General features: G+C 45.9%; 1 protein-coding gene across 8 annotated transcripts in view; it reads left to right on the forward strand.

The window, feature by feature from the left end:
• The window catches only part of FMNL2 (formin like 2), a 239385-nt gene that overhangs the window by 215698 nt on the left and 7524 nt on the right, over positions 1-16163 (forward strand). For 2 of the 8 annotated variants that reach the window (XM_073545619.1, XM_073545624.1), the window contains 4 exons: positions 304-405; positions 607-705; positions 7242-7365; positions 10549-10683. In XM_073545619.1, coding sequence (XP_073401720.1) covers positions 304-405; positions 607-705; positions 7242-7365; positions 10549-10640 — 417 coding nt within the window. In that variant the 3' untranslated portion in view covers positions 10641-10683. Of the gene's footprint in view, positions 1-303; positions 406-606; positions 706-7241; positions 7366-10548; positions 10690-14828; positions 14923-16163 lie in introns of all 8 variants that reach the window. The other 6 variants (XM_073545618.1, XM_073545623.1, XM_073545617.1 and 3 more) reach the window with 4 other exon arrangements.

A 16163-nucleotide genomic window follows, 5' to 3' on the forward strand; every position in this document is an offset into this window, starting at 1 on the left:
TGGTGGAGAAAGGGTCAACCTGACGGACTGGGGTGCTTGTTCAACCTCTGTAACTTTGTAACCTGGCAAGTTGAAAATGTCGGGAGAAGTTGCCTTTAAGATGCTCCTATATGGACATCATTGTGCGGCATGTATAGAAATGTACGGTATGTATGTATGCCGGACGTCCAGACTGTAGCATGTAGGACCCTCTGTGGTAAGGAGAAGGGTAGAATCTGAGCGGAAGAGGCGGCTCCTCTCCTGATCCAGATCAGATCGTCCTGTGACCCCAAACCCCTGACGTCTGTCCTGCGTCTCTTCCAGGATGCCTTTGATGATGCAGTAAAATATTTTGGTGAAAATCCTAAAACCACTCCTCCATCCGTATTCTTCCCAGTGTTTGTCAGATTTGTGAAAGCGTACAAGGTAAGTCTATCTATCTATCTATCTATCTATCTATCTATCTATCTATCTATCTATCTATCTATCTATCTCTAAATTCCAGGCTACTAAAGAGCATAGTCATAGCTGATAAGTAGATCTTTCCCATTGGTGCTGGTATATTGACGATTATACTTTTTCTCTACTTTTCCATGATACATTATATTTGTGCTATTTGTCTCGTAGTTGGCCGATGAGGAGAATGAGCATAGGAAAAAACAGGAGCAGGCCCTCATGGAGAAGCTTCTGGAGCAGGAGGCCATGATGGACCAGCAGGACCAAAAGGTTCTAAGTATACCACTGACTGTACAGCTGTGTGCAAAAGACAAGATACTAAGCCTCCTTAATGTCATTTCCCATAGCAATCAATCACAGATAGATATACAAAACCTTCATTTCTTTATCGCCTTATTGGGGGACACAGATTACCATGGGTGTATGCTGCTGCTGCTAGGAGGCTGACACTATGCAAGACAAGAAAATTAGCTCCTCCCCGGCAGTATACACCCACCGACAGGCACCAAGCACCTCAGTTTGTGCTTAGTGTCTGTAGGAGGCGGACCGGGATCTTCCCAGATCCGCTCTTATTAATTCCTTTTTTCTTTTAGGGTTTTAGTTGAACTTTTTAATCTTTTCTCATTTATTTTTCAGGTTCTCCGTTGGGAAACAGGGTGTAGCTATCACCCTGATTTCCCATATCAGGCGGCTGAGCGAGCAGTGTGGTGTCACCCACATCGCACCTCTCAGTACCGCAGGCAGGACTTTTACCCTATCACCTTCCGGTGCTATGGGCTGTGGACAGGTGGCTGATACTTGCCAATCCCCCTCCTCACCCCTCTCTCGGGACAGGGCTGAGACGAAGATGGCGGTCGCAGGAGGTTTACGCCGTCTTCTGCAGGATGCGGGTACAGAGGACCCCCCCCAGCGGCTTGCCTTCTTTCCGTGGGCCCCTGTGGTCATCCTCTTCAGGGACGTCAGGTAAGTGACTGTACGATCCCTCCAGCCCCGCATTGTCTTCAGAGAAACCATCGGCAGCAGCATTTACAGGGCTCACTGTGTTTAAATCTCCCGCCTCTTTCCCCCCTTCCTGCCGCGCGCCGATCTCACAGCCGCACGCCTCTCACTCTCTCACTCAACTATTCAGAGTGACACAGGACAATGCTCCCATTATTCAGCCACAGCAGGGAATCTACGGGCAGTACCTTTATATTGGCGCTCCTTCTCTTCTGCACATGTCAGGTACGGGGCTGCGGTGTCCTTTTTCACTTTCACTTTCGTTTTCAGCGCTCTCAGCGCACTCCCCCCTTTCTGAGCGCGCTTTTCTTCGCGCCTTTACTAGCCCATCACAGGGCTCCTTTCTTTTTTTGATATGCCAGCCCCCCCTCTTTACCGCGCCCCCCGCCGCTTTTATCCAATCGCGGCTCAACTGCTAAGCTCCGCCCCCCCTCTTTCATCATCAAGTATTTCCTGCTCTTCACTTCTCTTCCTGCGCTGCTTGGGGGACAATTCGGCATTCTGCTGCTCGCCTGAATCTTGGTAGGCTCTGCTCTGAGGCTCAAATTAGCTCCCCTCTGCAGTTTCTTCCCTAACTACTGCGGACACTCAGCGCAGTTTTACTTATGCCCAACCCTTCAAGGGATCTCTGCTTCAGGCCCACCGCTACCCATTACGCCTGTGCGCGCTGTAAAAAGAAGTGGGCATCGGGTCGGTCGTCCCCCTTCTGCCCATCCTGCAGTCCTTCTACTTTGTTGCATCTCAGGAGCACACCGAGTCCCGGCCTGAGGACACTCCACGCCCCCGGAGTTGGCCATTGTAATGTCTCAGTCAGTCTCTGACTTGACTAAAGTTTCTCAGTCTCTGGTCCAGGTCTTAGAATGATTACCTCAGCTATCTACAGCCACCTGTGCGCCGACCGCCTCTCAGGGTGAATCGTCCGCTCCTGACCGCGACCTTCGGAGAGACAGACAGGGTAGGAGTTCTTGGAAGCGAGCTCTGTCTACTTCGTCCTCTAGCTCGCAGGGTCCTTCTGCTTCTCCCAGGTTTCATTCCCCTTCCTCAGATGACGACCTTAAGTCTGGCGATGACTCTCAGTCGGGATCTAGTTCAGAAGCAGACGTTTCTAAAACACGGGACATGGTCGATAGTCTCATTTCGGCTATCTTTCAAACCCTTAAAATTAAGCAAGATAAGGCTCCCCCTCAGGAATGCTCTGTTCTCCTTAAACGAGCAAGACCTCCATCTCGAACCTTTCCCAATCACAAAGAGTTCGATACTACCTTGCCCAAACACTGGGAGCACCCTGAGCAACGTTTCTCAGGCCACAGGTACTTAGACGTGCTGTACCCCTTTGAGGCGGACCTGCTCACAAAGTGGACCAAGGCTCCCGAGGTGGATCCCCCAGTTTCCCAGATATCCTCTAAAATGGTTCTTTCCATTCCAGATGGGGCATCGCTTAAAGATCCTACAGACAGGCAGATTGAATCTCTGGCTAAGTCAATTTTTGAGGCATCCGGCGTCTCCCTCTGTCCTATTTTCGCATCCGCCTGGGTGGCGAAAGTCATCTCCGCTTGGGCAAAAATTCTTCGCAGGGGCATATTAGCGACAGCTCCTCAAGACGAGTTGGCAGATCTGGCAGATCAGATTAACTATGCGGGTAAATACCTTTTGGCCACCTCCTAGCAAGGGCTAACAGCAACATAGTAGCTATACGCCGAGTCCTCTGGCTAAAGTCATGGAATGCGGATACCACTTCAAAAAAGTCGCTAACTAATCTGCCATTCCATGGTTCTAGGCTCTTTGGAGCCAAGCTGGATCAGATAATCTCCGATGCCACTGGTAGTAAAAGCACTTCTCTTCCCCAGTCTCGACCAAAACGCTTTTTTAACAGAAAGGGTTTTCGGCCGTTTAGGCCTTTTCGTCCCTTCTCTTCCACGGAGAGATCTGCCCAGCAAGATCGACCATCTGCCACTAGGGAGCGGGAGCAGAAAAAACCATCTTACAAGCCCGCTTCCCACTGGAGATCTAGAGGACAATACTCCAGGTGCCAGTTCCGGCAGGTTTTCCTCCAAGTGACGGGTCACCCCCACCTGGAAGTTCTTCCAGGGTGGGAGGCAGACTTTCCTTTCTCGTGGATGTTTGGCTGTCTGTTGTCGACGACGCTTGGGTCAGAGAAATTGTTGCATCCGGATACAAGATCAAATTTGCTTCCCCCCCCCCCGAACAGACGATTTTTCCTGTCTCGACCTCCGAGACAGCGGTCCCAGATTCCAGGGTTCTTTCAGGCCATTTCCTCCCTTCTTTCCACCGGAGTGATTGTTCCCGTTCCCCCAAACGAACGGTTTTCAGGGTTCTACTCAAATCTCTTCGTAGTCCCAAAGAAAGACGGCTCCTTTCGTCCAATCTTGGACCTCAAGTTGCTCAATCGCCACGTAAAGATTCTTCATTTCAAAATGGAGTCCCTTCGGTCGGTGATAGCCTCCATGGAACCCGGGGAATTCCTCTGCTCTGTGGACATACGGGACGCCTATCTGCACATTCCTGTTTGTGTGCAACATCAGAAATATCTTCGATTTGCGATTCAGGAAGATCACTACCAGTTCACGGCTCTTCCCTTCGGCCTAGCTTCCGCTTCCCGTGTTTTCACGAAGGTGATGGCGACTGTCATGGCCATCCTTCGCTCCAGGGGGATCATCAACATCCCTTATCTGGACGATCTCTTGATCAAGGGCTCGTCCCTACAAGACTGCCTTCAGAGTCTTCAGATAACCCTGGATACTCTCTGCAGCCTCGGATGGATAGTCAACAATGAGAAGTCCATTCTGATCCCCACTCAGCGTCTGACCTTTCTGGGCATGGAATTCGACATGAATCTAGCCCAGGTGTTTCTTCCGAGGGAAAAATTTGAGGATTCTGATGCCCTTGGAAAGAGCCGCAAACGGCCAACTCCCATTCCCATTCGGTCCTACATGAAGGTTCTGGGGAAGTTGGTAGCTTCCATGGAAGCAGTGCTCTTTGCACAATTTCATCTTCGCCCCCTCCAGCTGTCCCTTCTTTCAGCCTGGGACAAGACTACGATGTCCTTGGACCATCCCATTCTCCTCCCTCTCAGAGTGAGGCAATCCCTCACTTGGTGGGCAATGCCAGCGTCAGTTCTACATCGGAGGTCCTTTCTTCCGTGACAAGTCATCACCACCAATGCCAGCCTTCTAGGATGGGGAGCGGTGTTCCATCAGAAAACGGCCCAAGGACGCTGGAATCCACAGGAGGCTCTTCTCCCTATCAATCTTCTGGAGATCAGAGCAATCTTCCTGGCCCTTCTTCACTGGCAGCCTCTCCTCGTCAGCAAGCCGGTCCGTATTCAGTCGGACAACGCCACGGCTGTGGCGTACATAAACCACCAGGGGGGCACGCGCAGCAAGCAAGTAATGTCAGAAGTGGCCAAGATACTGCGCTGGGCAGAACGTTACGTTCCAGCAATCTCCGCCGTTCACATTCCAGGGGTGGAAAATTGGGCAGCCGACTTTCTGAGTCGTCAAGGTCATCAGGCGAATGGGCTCTTCATCCCACAGTCTTCGATCAGATATGCCAGCGCTGGGGCTCACCAGAAGTCGATCTGATGGCATCTCGGATGAACCACAAAGTTCCGCGTTTCGTAGCCAGGTCCAGGGACCCTCTAGCCGTCGCTTGCGATGCCCTAGTAATTCCGTGGTCCCGGTTCCAACTTCCTTATCTGTTCCCGCCTCTTGCCTCGATCCATCGAGTGGTCAAAAAGATAAAATCGGAAGGCGTACCAGTGATTCTAGTGGCTCCAGACTGGCCAAGACGGCCTTGGTACGCAGAGCTGATGAACATGCTCACGGACGTTCCCTGAAGGCTTCCAGACCGTCCAGATCTTCTCTCGCAAGGCCCCCTTTACCACGAGAATTCTCAGTCTCTGAGTTTAACGGCATGGCCATTGAGGTCGCGATTCTGAGAGAATCAGGTTTGTTCGACCAGGTGATTCAGACTATGATCAGAGCCAGAAAACCGGCCTCTTCCCGCATTTACCATAGGTACTAGAAGGCTTTTTTCCGTTGGTGCGACGATAAAGTCTTTCCGATGTCTTTTTCTGTTTCATCCATACTTGGTTTTCTCCAGTCTGGTTTAGAGGCGGGTCTGTCCCTCAGCACCCTCAAGGGCCAGGTCTCCGCTCTATCTATCCTCTTCCAAAGAGAGCTCGCGTTCTTGTCGCAGGTTAAGACTTTTCTTCAAGGGGTCACCCACGTGGCTCCTCCTCATCATTCGCCGATAGACCCGTGGGATCTAAATCTCGTCCTTAGCGCTCTTCAAAAGGCGCCGTTCGAGCCTATCCAGGACATTCCTTTATCCCTTCTCTCATGGAAGGTGACCATCTTGATTGCCATTACATCCATCAGAAGAGTTTCTGAGTTGGCGGCCTTGTCATGTCGTTCCCCTTACCTCGTTCTCCATCAGGATAAGGTCGTCCTTCCTTTCTTCCGAAGGTGGTGTCCTCTTTCCATATCAATGAGGATATCTTTCTCCCGTCTTTTGTCCTGCTCCTTCTCACCCTCTTGAGAAGTCACTCCACAAACTGGACGTAGTTAGAGCCTTGCATGTCTATCTCGCCAGGACCTCTTCCTTTCGTCAGTCCGACTCCTTGCTGGTCATCTCTGAAGGTTGCCGGAAAGGGCTTCTGGCATCCAAATCCACGATCGCTCGCTGGATTCGTTCTACCATTCTGGAAGCGTACAGACTTCAGGAAAAACGGCCCCCTCTGGGATTGAGAGCTCACTCCACCCGGGCTGTGGCGGCTTCGTGGGTCGTTCGTCACCAGGCTTCAGCTTTACAAATTTGCAGGGCCGCGACCTGGTCGTCCTTGCACACATTTGCGAGGTTCTACAGGGTTCATACCCAGGCCTCGTCTGATGCAGTTGTTGGTAGGAAGGTTCTGCAGGCGGTGGTGGCACACCGGCCGACCTGAGCTTTTCCTGTTCTTTCGTTCCTTATTGCTGTTCCCGCCCTTGGGACTGCTTTGAAACGTCCCATGGTAATCTGTGTCCCCCAATAAGGCGATAAAGAAAGATGGATTTTTGGTTCTTACCGTAAAATCTCTTTCTTGGAGCCTTCATTGGGGGACACAGCACCCTCCCTGTTTAAGTTGTACCGTGTTGGGTTGGTACATATGTTTAGAGTTTCTCGTTGCTTCTCCTGCTTTCTCACCAACTGAGGTGCTTGGTGCCTGTCGGTGGGTGTATACTGCTGGGGAGGAGCTAATTTTCTTGTTTTGCATAGTGTCAGCCTCCTAGCAGCAGCAGCATACACCCATGGTAATCTGTGTCCCCCAATGAAGGCTCCAAGAAAGAGATTTTACGGTAAGAACCAAAAATCCATCTTTTTCCATAGATGAAATCAGAGTGATGATCGTTTGCTATCTGCATCAGCTTCACAGAAACCCAAAGCAAAACTGCAGTAGATGGATTTGCTTTCTACATTATCAGCTAGGAGTGATCTTTCTGTGTCCAGCATGTGACCGGCGCTGTGTGCGACTGGGTCTGGCTGACTGCTCATTTCAGCAGCTAAGCCAGTGCCCCTCTCCGTTGCAGATGATGCTTAGGCAAATGACAGGATTGGCTTAGTTATGGAAATGAGCAGTCAGCCAGCCCCCTCTACTCCCAGCAAGCTATTAATCATACTATGTAAATTATATGCAGTATATATAATGTCGTCACCCTCCGACTGATCTCCTGTGTGTGTATATATATATATATATACAATATATATATACCTATAATGACACTTAAGTGCCTGTCACTTCCTTGCAGTCTCCTTCCCATAAATCTAAGAGGCAGCAGCAGGAGCTGATAGCAGAGCTGAGGAGGAGGCAAATTAAAGATAATAGACACGTGTATGAGGGCAAGGACGGAGCCATTGAAGATATCATCACAGGTAAGAGAACTGACCAAGGGGTTATAGACAGCATGAAAATATTGAATATAATGATTAAAACCATTTGGAAGCGACATGCATTGACTAATAACATAGCTCCTATTACAGCAGCCCGGTCCCCAGATTTTACACTTCAAACTGCATATATTATTAGATCTCTTAGACCTGTTTAGCCTAGTGTACTCACTATGAATATTCACAATAGTTTGGTCTAATCCTTTTTTGAACATTTCCCTGTCTAATATTAAAATTAGCATTTTCAAGAGTCCAGCTGATTTTAAGATTATACAGCTGTTCTGTCAAGGATTTTTTTTTTTAAAGTAAGTACATTAGCTACATCAGGTCTAAGAGATGTATGGAAAAATTTATTCTGTGAAATATGGTGACACATCTGCTTTAAAGGGGTAATCTGGTTCCCCTCACTTCCGGGAGGTCACATCACATCTACAGATATCTGGCTGGGTTGCATTCGTGAGCGGTGGGCATCGTCCACCCGTGCCATTCCAATAAATGGATATCTGTAGATGGCACATCATCAGCTCAACTCACCTCCTGATTTGGAAGTGAGAGGAGCCGGCTTACCCCTGTAAATGATGCCCCGTTGACGTGATTGCACCATCACCACTACATTCAGACTTCGGAGCCCCATTGTCAGCATCAGTGGGGGTCACTGCAGTCACTCCGGATGTCTGTGTCGTCCGAAGTTAACACGATTTTTGTGATTCTATGCTTTTTTTAAGTCACCTCACCACTGCACTCAATCACAGGCCTCAGGGGTCTTTTTGTTTAAGCATCAGACAACCCCTTTAACGTTTATCTACTGTATAGTTATCTGTTGCATTTTGCATCTATTAACATCTATAGCATTGCGTGTTATATTAATAGATTTGTCCAGCCAGTCTTATGTAACGAAAACTTGTTTAAAGCAACGCTCCTCCTCCCATCAAAGTTTTTATCGTCCTAATATATTGCAGTCATCATATAGTACAGCATTGTTTACTTACAATTGCTTTTTTTGTCTTTCTACCCAGCTAATTCTTCTCTTTTCTCTGCTCTATGTAGAAACAGGAAGTCTCTTTTCCCTGCATTTATCATTCCCCTCTTTGACTCATGACCAAGCTGCCCCCTCCTCCCCTACCAGGGACTTTTGCAAATGTTGACTTATGAGTCATACTGGGAAAATTGACCTCCTGTTTCTACATAGAGCTTAGAAGGATTCAGCTTGTCAGTTATTAATCACGTGATGTCATAGACCTAATGGAAAATAGAAGAATTAACTGGCTAGAAAGGCAAAATGAGCAAATGTAAGTGCACAGTGCTATATAATATGGTGATTACAATATATTCTGCGGTTTAAAACTTTGATGAAAGAGGGAGGAGGAAGACGAGGAGGAGAAGGAGGGCTTCTTTAGTAAAAAAAAAACAAAAAAAAAAACAGCATTTTTTCAATTATCCTTTGTAAGTCCATTCTTCATCATTCTCAAGATCTGTTCTTGTTGTCAGTGAACGGTAACATTCTTGAATCCAGTCTAGACAGTTATCAGGGTTGCAAAAAACACATCTGTTGCAAAAAAAATAATGCGTTACAATGTATCGGCGCAGGTGAGGCTCTGTTTACACAAAGATTATTCTCGCAGTACTTTTGTAGGCAGCAGTTATGCAATCTTCAGCGCTATGACTGCTTTCCAAAGTAGAGGAGCTTTGACAAAACAAAACAGATCTGGTATAAGTTGTCATCATGGTTCTTAGTGGAAGCCGTGATAATAGTGTGGACAGAGGCTGAGAGTCACCAATCCGGAACTTAATATTTTTTTTAACTTCACAAATAATTGCCTAGACTAAATACAACCAATGTGTAGATAACTCTCTGCTGTGGCCCGTTCTAAAGGCCCCGTTACACGCTTCAATGTCCCAGCGATCCCACCAACGATCCGACATAGATGGGATCGCTGGGACATAGTTAGCTGATCGCTGGTGAGCTGTCACATAGGCAGACTCACCAGCGATCAGGACCAGCGAGCACACTGGTATCCAGGGTAAACAGCGGGTAACTAAAAGCCACGCGGCGCTTAGTTACCCGCTGTTTACCCTGGATACCAGCTCCCAGCGTCTGCTGTATGGCGCTGGGAGCTCGCTGATCGTTGATCTCTTGCTGTCACAGGCAGCAATGTGTGCTGCCCAGCGATAGATTTATGGCTCAGACCATTAGGCAATGATTAACGATCAGCCATCTGATCATTGATCGTTGCTACGTGTCACACGCAATTATGTCGTTTCGACATCGCTGCAACGTCAGCACACTGGTGACGTTGCAACGATATCGTTCACAATATCGTTGCGTGTAACGGGGCCCTAAGGCTGTACACGTTCCCAATCTCCAAGGGTGGGTTCACACTGACTGTTTGTTTTTTTTATTTAGATTTTGAAGCAGATCTGAAATGTGAAACAAAAAAAAATCTTCTATTGACTGACAGCAAGCAAAGATCTTAATATTGCTGAAGAAATGAAACACAGGATGTATTAGAAAGCTGTCCATAGGATATGACATAAATGTTCAGAATGCATACGCTGCTGTTCTCTGAACTCCCGTAGGAGTGAATGGAGAGAACCGTGCCTGCACAGCCACCTCTCCATTCACAGCAGCCATGGGATGAGCATTCTCGTACCAGAGTCACAATCCTGACATTTACAGGATATCCTGTGGATACAACATTAACAGTAACCTGCCTGCAGCCACCACTAGAGGGAGCTCACTGCATACTCTTTATCCATTGCATCTAATAATAAAGCAGTATGCAGCGGACTCTTTAGCTCCCCCTAGTGGTGACTGCCAGATAAACATCCTTTTTATGTTTGATTTTCACAAGACTAGACTTAGTTGCTATAATTTTTGTGCTTTGCAAAAAAACAGATGATTTTCTACTAATCTTGACTCTGTTAAAAAAAATGTTATCTCTTTGTCTTTTTTTTAAAATGTTGCCAAAACCACTGAATGTCTTTTCTACTTGCTGTGATTAATCTCTCCCGCCTGACCTATGAGAAGAGGCATTATTTATATTGCATTGTATCTGTGCTGACCGTCCCCGATAACCTCAGCAGAGAACTAACCATGCACTAATGCGATAGTCCTTGGCTTCTTACTGTCTTCTTGTTTGTCTTCTCTGGCTATTATCTTCCATGCAGTGCTGAAGACTGTGCCCTTTACCGCCCGAACAGCCAAGCGTGGCTCACGGTTTTTCTGCGACCCCATTCTCACTGAGGAAATCCATTACTAAAAAATACTCTCTTTCACACCTGATGCTCTTAAAAAAAAAAAAGGTTGCTGTAGGTTTTCATATATTTCTCCATGTTTAGGCATCACCCCAAGGGGTATCAGAGCGTCTCCTGTCTTCATGAAGCTTTGATGCCCCGCCATCATCTCATTGAATGCCACTTACAAAACTCAATGCATAATGGGGCTTTAAAGTGTATGACGACCCTTAAATATTTTAAAACCTTTTTTATATATCTTTATAGTGGTTGGAGCAACATTTATTTTTTGCATTGATGTAGAATGTAAAAAAGTACATGCTGGCAGCCACTAGAGGGAGCTCAGGAGTTAAGTGCAGACTGGTTGATACATTGAAGTCAATAGTGACACTGAATGCAGTGAGCTCCCTCTAATGGTGGCTGCCAGGAAGTACATTTTTAAAGAGTAACTAAACTTTTTTTTTTAAATTTTATATAATTTTGACATGAATCTTTGCATATTAGTTTATTAAGGGATTTGTCACCTTCCAATTAAAAGAATTGCATGTAAGTGGCTTCCAAACCTCTGATTGTTCCTAGTCTATTTATCTGCTTTTAACGGCATTGACATAAGATCGTACTCAGTTGGAGTACAGATGCTGGCAGTCAAAATGTATGTCACAGCTTTGTGTATTTCTGACTCCTTCACTGCCATCATCTGTACTCCAAATGTGTACGTTGTGATATCAGTGCTGCTGTAGGCGGCAAATAGACTGGGGGAAGAGCCTGGGTCTGGAAGCCAGATACATGCAGTTTATTATTTTTACAGGAATGAAGACAATTTCTTTAATAAAGTCATTTGCAAAGTTTCAGAACTTTTTCCATACTGGACAAATCATGAAATAAATAAATTAAAGTTTGGTTGCCCTATAACATTTATGTATATGAAGTGGATTTGGAGCTCTGCATCAGAAAAAAGCAAAGCTCTGACCACTTTACAGATGTATTAAAAATAAAAAAAAAGGAAAACGCAAAAATTTTGGGTCAAAAAAATAATAAAATAAAAAGCTTTTCTTTTTACTCTTTTTGCACTAATAAGCCCCATCGTGCACCCGTCTGCTCTGCATGTGATATTTTTTTTTTTACGTCTTCATTACCAAGGTGGATAAAGTCTGGGACGCGAATGGAAAGTGGTGGTCGTGGTGGGGGGCATTAACTTTTGCAATTTTTTTTTTTTTTTTTTACATTATTCTTGTTATATAATGTAATGCATTGTGACGTGTTACACATCCGGTTCTATGCTCAATATGTGTGAGAAGAGATGACACTAACAGCGGGTCCGGCTAAATCACTTCATGAAATGGTGTTTAGTCTGCGGAGCAGTGGAATGGCAGCAGAAAGTGGAGGTTGAGCAGCCGCCCCAGTGCTCCTCTCAGAGTTTTTAGTGCTGCTGTATTGAAACTTTCGGGAAGGGGTTAGAAAAAAGAACAACAAACTTTTATACTCACATCTCCTCGGACTTCCCTCCTCGCCTCGGTCCTGACTTCCCTCTTCTTCAGCTTTCCTCTCATTCTGGGTCTTCCGGCACCTCTGCTGACTAAGCCCCACACTGGCACATGAAGCGCGACACACGTCCTTCACGTTCGTCTCGTGAGTTGCACCTCGTGAGCGTGTGAGACCTTGACAGTGGCTCGGTAGGAGAAAAAGAGAGAAGAGGTGCGAGTGAAGGACCAGTGGTGACGGGGAGGCCGATGAGGAGTATAATAGTTTATTTTGGACACCGTCTTGGCTCCCATGCAAATCGAATCCCTAAACATTAAGATTTATTAGCATCCCATTTTTTTTTGTGGCGGGAGAAAGGGGATGGCTCTGAATCAGGAACCAGTGCCCCCGGGGAGTCATTATAGTCCTGGATACAGGATAGGGGGTCCCAGCGGACTAAACACCGTGGAGGGGTGATGGCGGCCGCTTGGCCTTGGTGTGATTCTCCTTCTTCTGATTCATACGTCATTGGCTTTCTGCATCTGATGTATCCCACGACTGCATGAGTATATTGCATCTGCATGAACCAAATCTGCCCCCGAGCACGAAGTCTTCTCCATCCGCTGACATTTCCGCCATTGTTTTCAGTTCCAAAACAAGGTATCTATCATATATCTGGGCTTGCGGTGCGCGGCAAGAGCGGGGACTGAGGGCAGACCCGTAACATACAGTCACGGGGTGGTCACTAACATTGATCATTACATACCTGGACCATCCGTCGCTCTTTGCTGTATGTTTTGCTAAATTAACATAAAAGGGTGACAATATTCTTGCAATAATATTGATGGTCAGGGCATGCTGGCACCTGTAGTGTGCAACATATAGGATTGCATTGGAACTGAAAAGCCTTGAGATGTACAGGATGATAAGAACATGGCTGCTCTTTTGTAACAATGGTGCCGTCCCCATCAGCGGGTCTTGTTTGGTTTTGCAGTTGAGCTCCATTGAAGTGAATGGGTCCGAGCTGCAATACCGCACACAACCTGCAGACGGATGTGGCGCTGTTCTTAGAAGAAAGCAGACATGTTCTTCTATTCTTACACAACCCCTTTGAGATTTGCATCATTTGGCGTTAATTCAACTGAGCATTGGTGACGGTCATATTGGCCGTCAATGATCCTTACACTCGTCCGCTGTTGTACTGAGCTTCCATCTTGTCTTTCATGGTGTCCTGGGACAACTGTTTTTTTTTTCCATTTCTTTTCATGTTAATTACTGTATTAATTTTTCCTCTCTGGAGCCAATCTTCAAAGCAGCTTGCCTTTATTTCTCTGAGAATCCTGAAAATAATGATATAAGCTTTTAATGAGCTAACTGGGCGGCCATCTTATCCACTAATAGGGCAGCCATCTTATCCACTAATAGGGCGGCCATCTTATCCACTAATAGGGCGGCCATCTTATCCACTAATAGGGCGGCCATCTTATCCACTAATAGGGCAGCCATCTTATCCACTAATAGGGCGGCCATCTTATCCACTAATAGGGCGGCCATCTTATCCACTAATAGGGCGGCCATCTTATCCACTAATAGGGCGGCCATCTTATCCACTAATAGGGCAGCCATCTTATCCACTAATAGGGCGGCCATCTTATCCACTAATAGGGCAGCCATCTTATCCACTAATAGGGCAGCCATCTTATCCACTAATAGGGCGGCCATCTTATCCACTAATAGGGCAGCCATCTTATCCACTAATAGGGCGGCCATCTTATCCACTAATAGGGCAGCCATCTTATCCACTAATAGGGCGGCCATCTTATCCACTAATAGGGCGGCCATCTTATCCACTAATAGGGCAGCCATCTTATCCACTAATAGGGCGGCCATCTTATCCACTAATAGGGCAGCCATCTTATCCACTAATAGGGCGGCCATCTTATCCACTAATAGGGCAGCCATCTTATCCACTAATAGGGCGGCCATCTTATCCACTAATAGGGCGGCCATCTTATCCACTAATAGGGCGGCCATCTTATCCACTAATAGGGCGGCCATCTTATCCACTAATAGGGCGGCCATCTTATCCACTAATAGGGCGGCCATCTTATCCACTAATAGGGCGGCCATCTTATCCACTAATAGGGCGGCCATCTTATCCACTAATAGGGCGGCCATCTTATCCACTAATAGGGCGGCCATCTTATCCACTAATAGGGCGGCCATCTTATCCACTAATAGGGCGGCCATCTTATCCACTAATAGGGCGGCCATCTTATCCACTAATAGGGCGGCCATCTTATCCACTAATAGGGCGGCCATCTTATCCACTAATAGGGCGGCCATCTTATCCACTAATAGGGCGGCCATCTTATCCACTAATAGGGCGGCCATCTTATCCACTAATAGGGCGGCCATCTTATCCACTAATAGGGCGGCCATCTTATCCACTAATAGGGCGGCCATCTTATCCACTAATAGGGCGGCCATCTTATCCACTAATAGGGCGGCCATCTTATCCACTAATAGGGCGGCCATCTTATCCACTAATAGGGCGGCCATCTTATCCACTAATAGGGCGGCCATCTTGTTCACTGCATTTCTCTGCTTATCTTCACCCCTATCTGCTTGTTTTTCCTGCTTTGGCGCCTAACACTTCTGAGGTACTGAATGATTCACTCACATTCTCTGCCTTACCCAGCCATATTTTTTTATTTAATTTAACCACCATTTTGTGTTTTTCTCCTATTTAGCGTTAAAGAAGAATAATATCACTAAATTTCCAAATGTTCATTCGAGGGTAAGGATTTCTTCTAGCACACCGGTGGTGGAGGATACACAGAGCTGGCAAGCATTATTTTTTACTTGGCTTCCTCCTCTCTCTGTATGCCAGAGCAGTCATGTTCCATAATGGTACAACCCAATCCTGTCAGATACACACAGTGGGGGCGGCCATTTTGTGGACCATACCAGCATTTATGTCAGTGTAATAATGAGGTGATAATAAGTCTCACCAAGACCAATATTCTGCTCTAATTCATTTATGCCCCTACTAATATGAAAGGTGTAGGTATACAGAGTAAAAACCAAAGCCAAAAGCTGTATCCAACATGTCCTTCTAGCTCCGACACAGTCATTCATTGAGCGCAACGTTCCCTTAGCATACATTTTCCATTTTTGCCTTTTCCTCTCCTTCTTCCAGGAGCCATAACTTTTTTATTTTTCAGTCAATGTAGTCTCATGAGGGAATTATTTTTGCGGGACGAGGTGTAGTTCTGATTGACACCATTTAGTGTACCACATAATACATTAAAACGAGAGAAATAGATTTCAAATTTGGTGAAATGATTAAAAAAAAAAAGACAATTCAATTACTTTTGGGAGCATGTTTTTTACAGTGTTCATTTTTTTGGTACAAATGACCTGGGAATATGATCCTTCTGGTCAGTATGATCCAAACTTGTAGAATAATTTTCATATTTTAAGGTTTAAAAAAGTCAGAAGTTTACAAAAAAAAAATTTTGTGTTTTGGTGACATGCAATTTTTTACACTGATGGACTTGAAGGAGGGATTTTTTTGGGGGTATTTTGGGGTACACATGATGTTCTGAATGCTTTTTATTGATTTTTTTTTTGGACTGTGGAAGAGTAAACAAAAAATAGAAGTTTGGGCTTTTGATTTTTTTTTCTTCAAGTTATTATATATATATATATATATATATATGTGTACACAGTGTGTATGTGTGTATATATATATATATATATATATATATACTGTGTAGATTTTTTTTATTCATTGCTAATTTTTATGGTCTTTAAAACAAGGCGGTACACACAGGATAATTATGCAAAAGATCCCAAAGACACGCCCCAGAGGATCCACTGAGCCACACCCCCTTGTAAAGACTAAGCTTTAATACGGGTAACAGGATCCCTCCAAACATGACCCCTTATTTATAGTTACGGTCTCCAAACTTGGAGCAGTGAGTCCATTGATGCCCACACTAGCTGCAAATTCCTACAACCAGGACTTTAGTTATTAAAGGATGAAACCCACTGTGTGTAGGTGACAAGTACTTAAAGTGAAG

This window comes from Dendrobates tinctorius, unplaced genomic scaffold (genome assembly GCF_039654945.1).
Source record: "Dendrobates tinctorius isolate UK_male_01 unplaced genomic scaffold, ASM3965494v1 ptg000143l, whole genome shotgun sequence".
Classification (NCBI taxonomy): domain Eukaryota; kingdom Metazoa; phylum Chordata; class Amphibia; order Anura; family Dendrobatidae; genus Dendrobates; species Dendrobates tinctorius.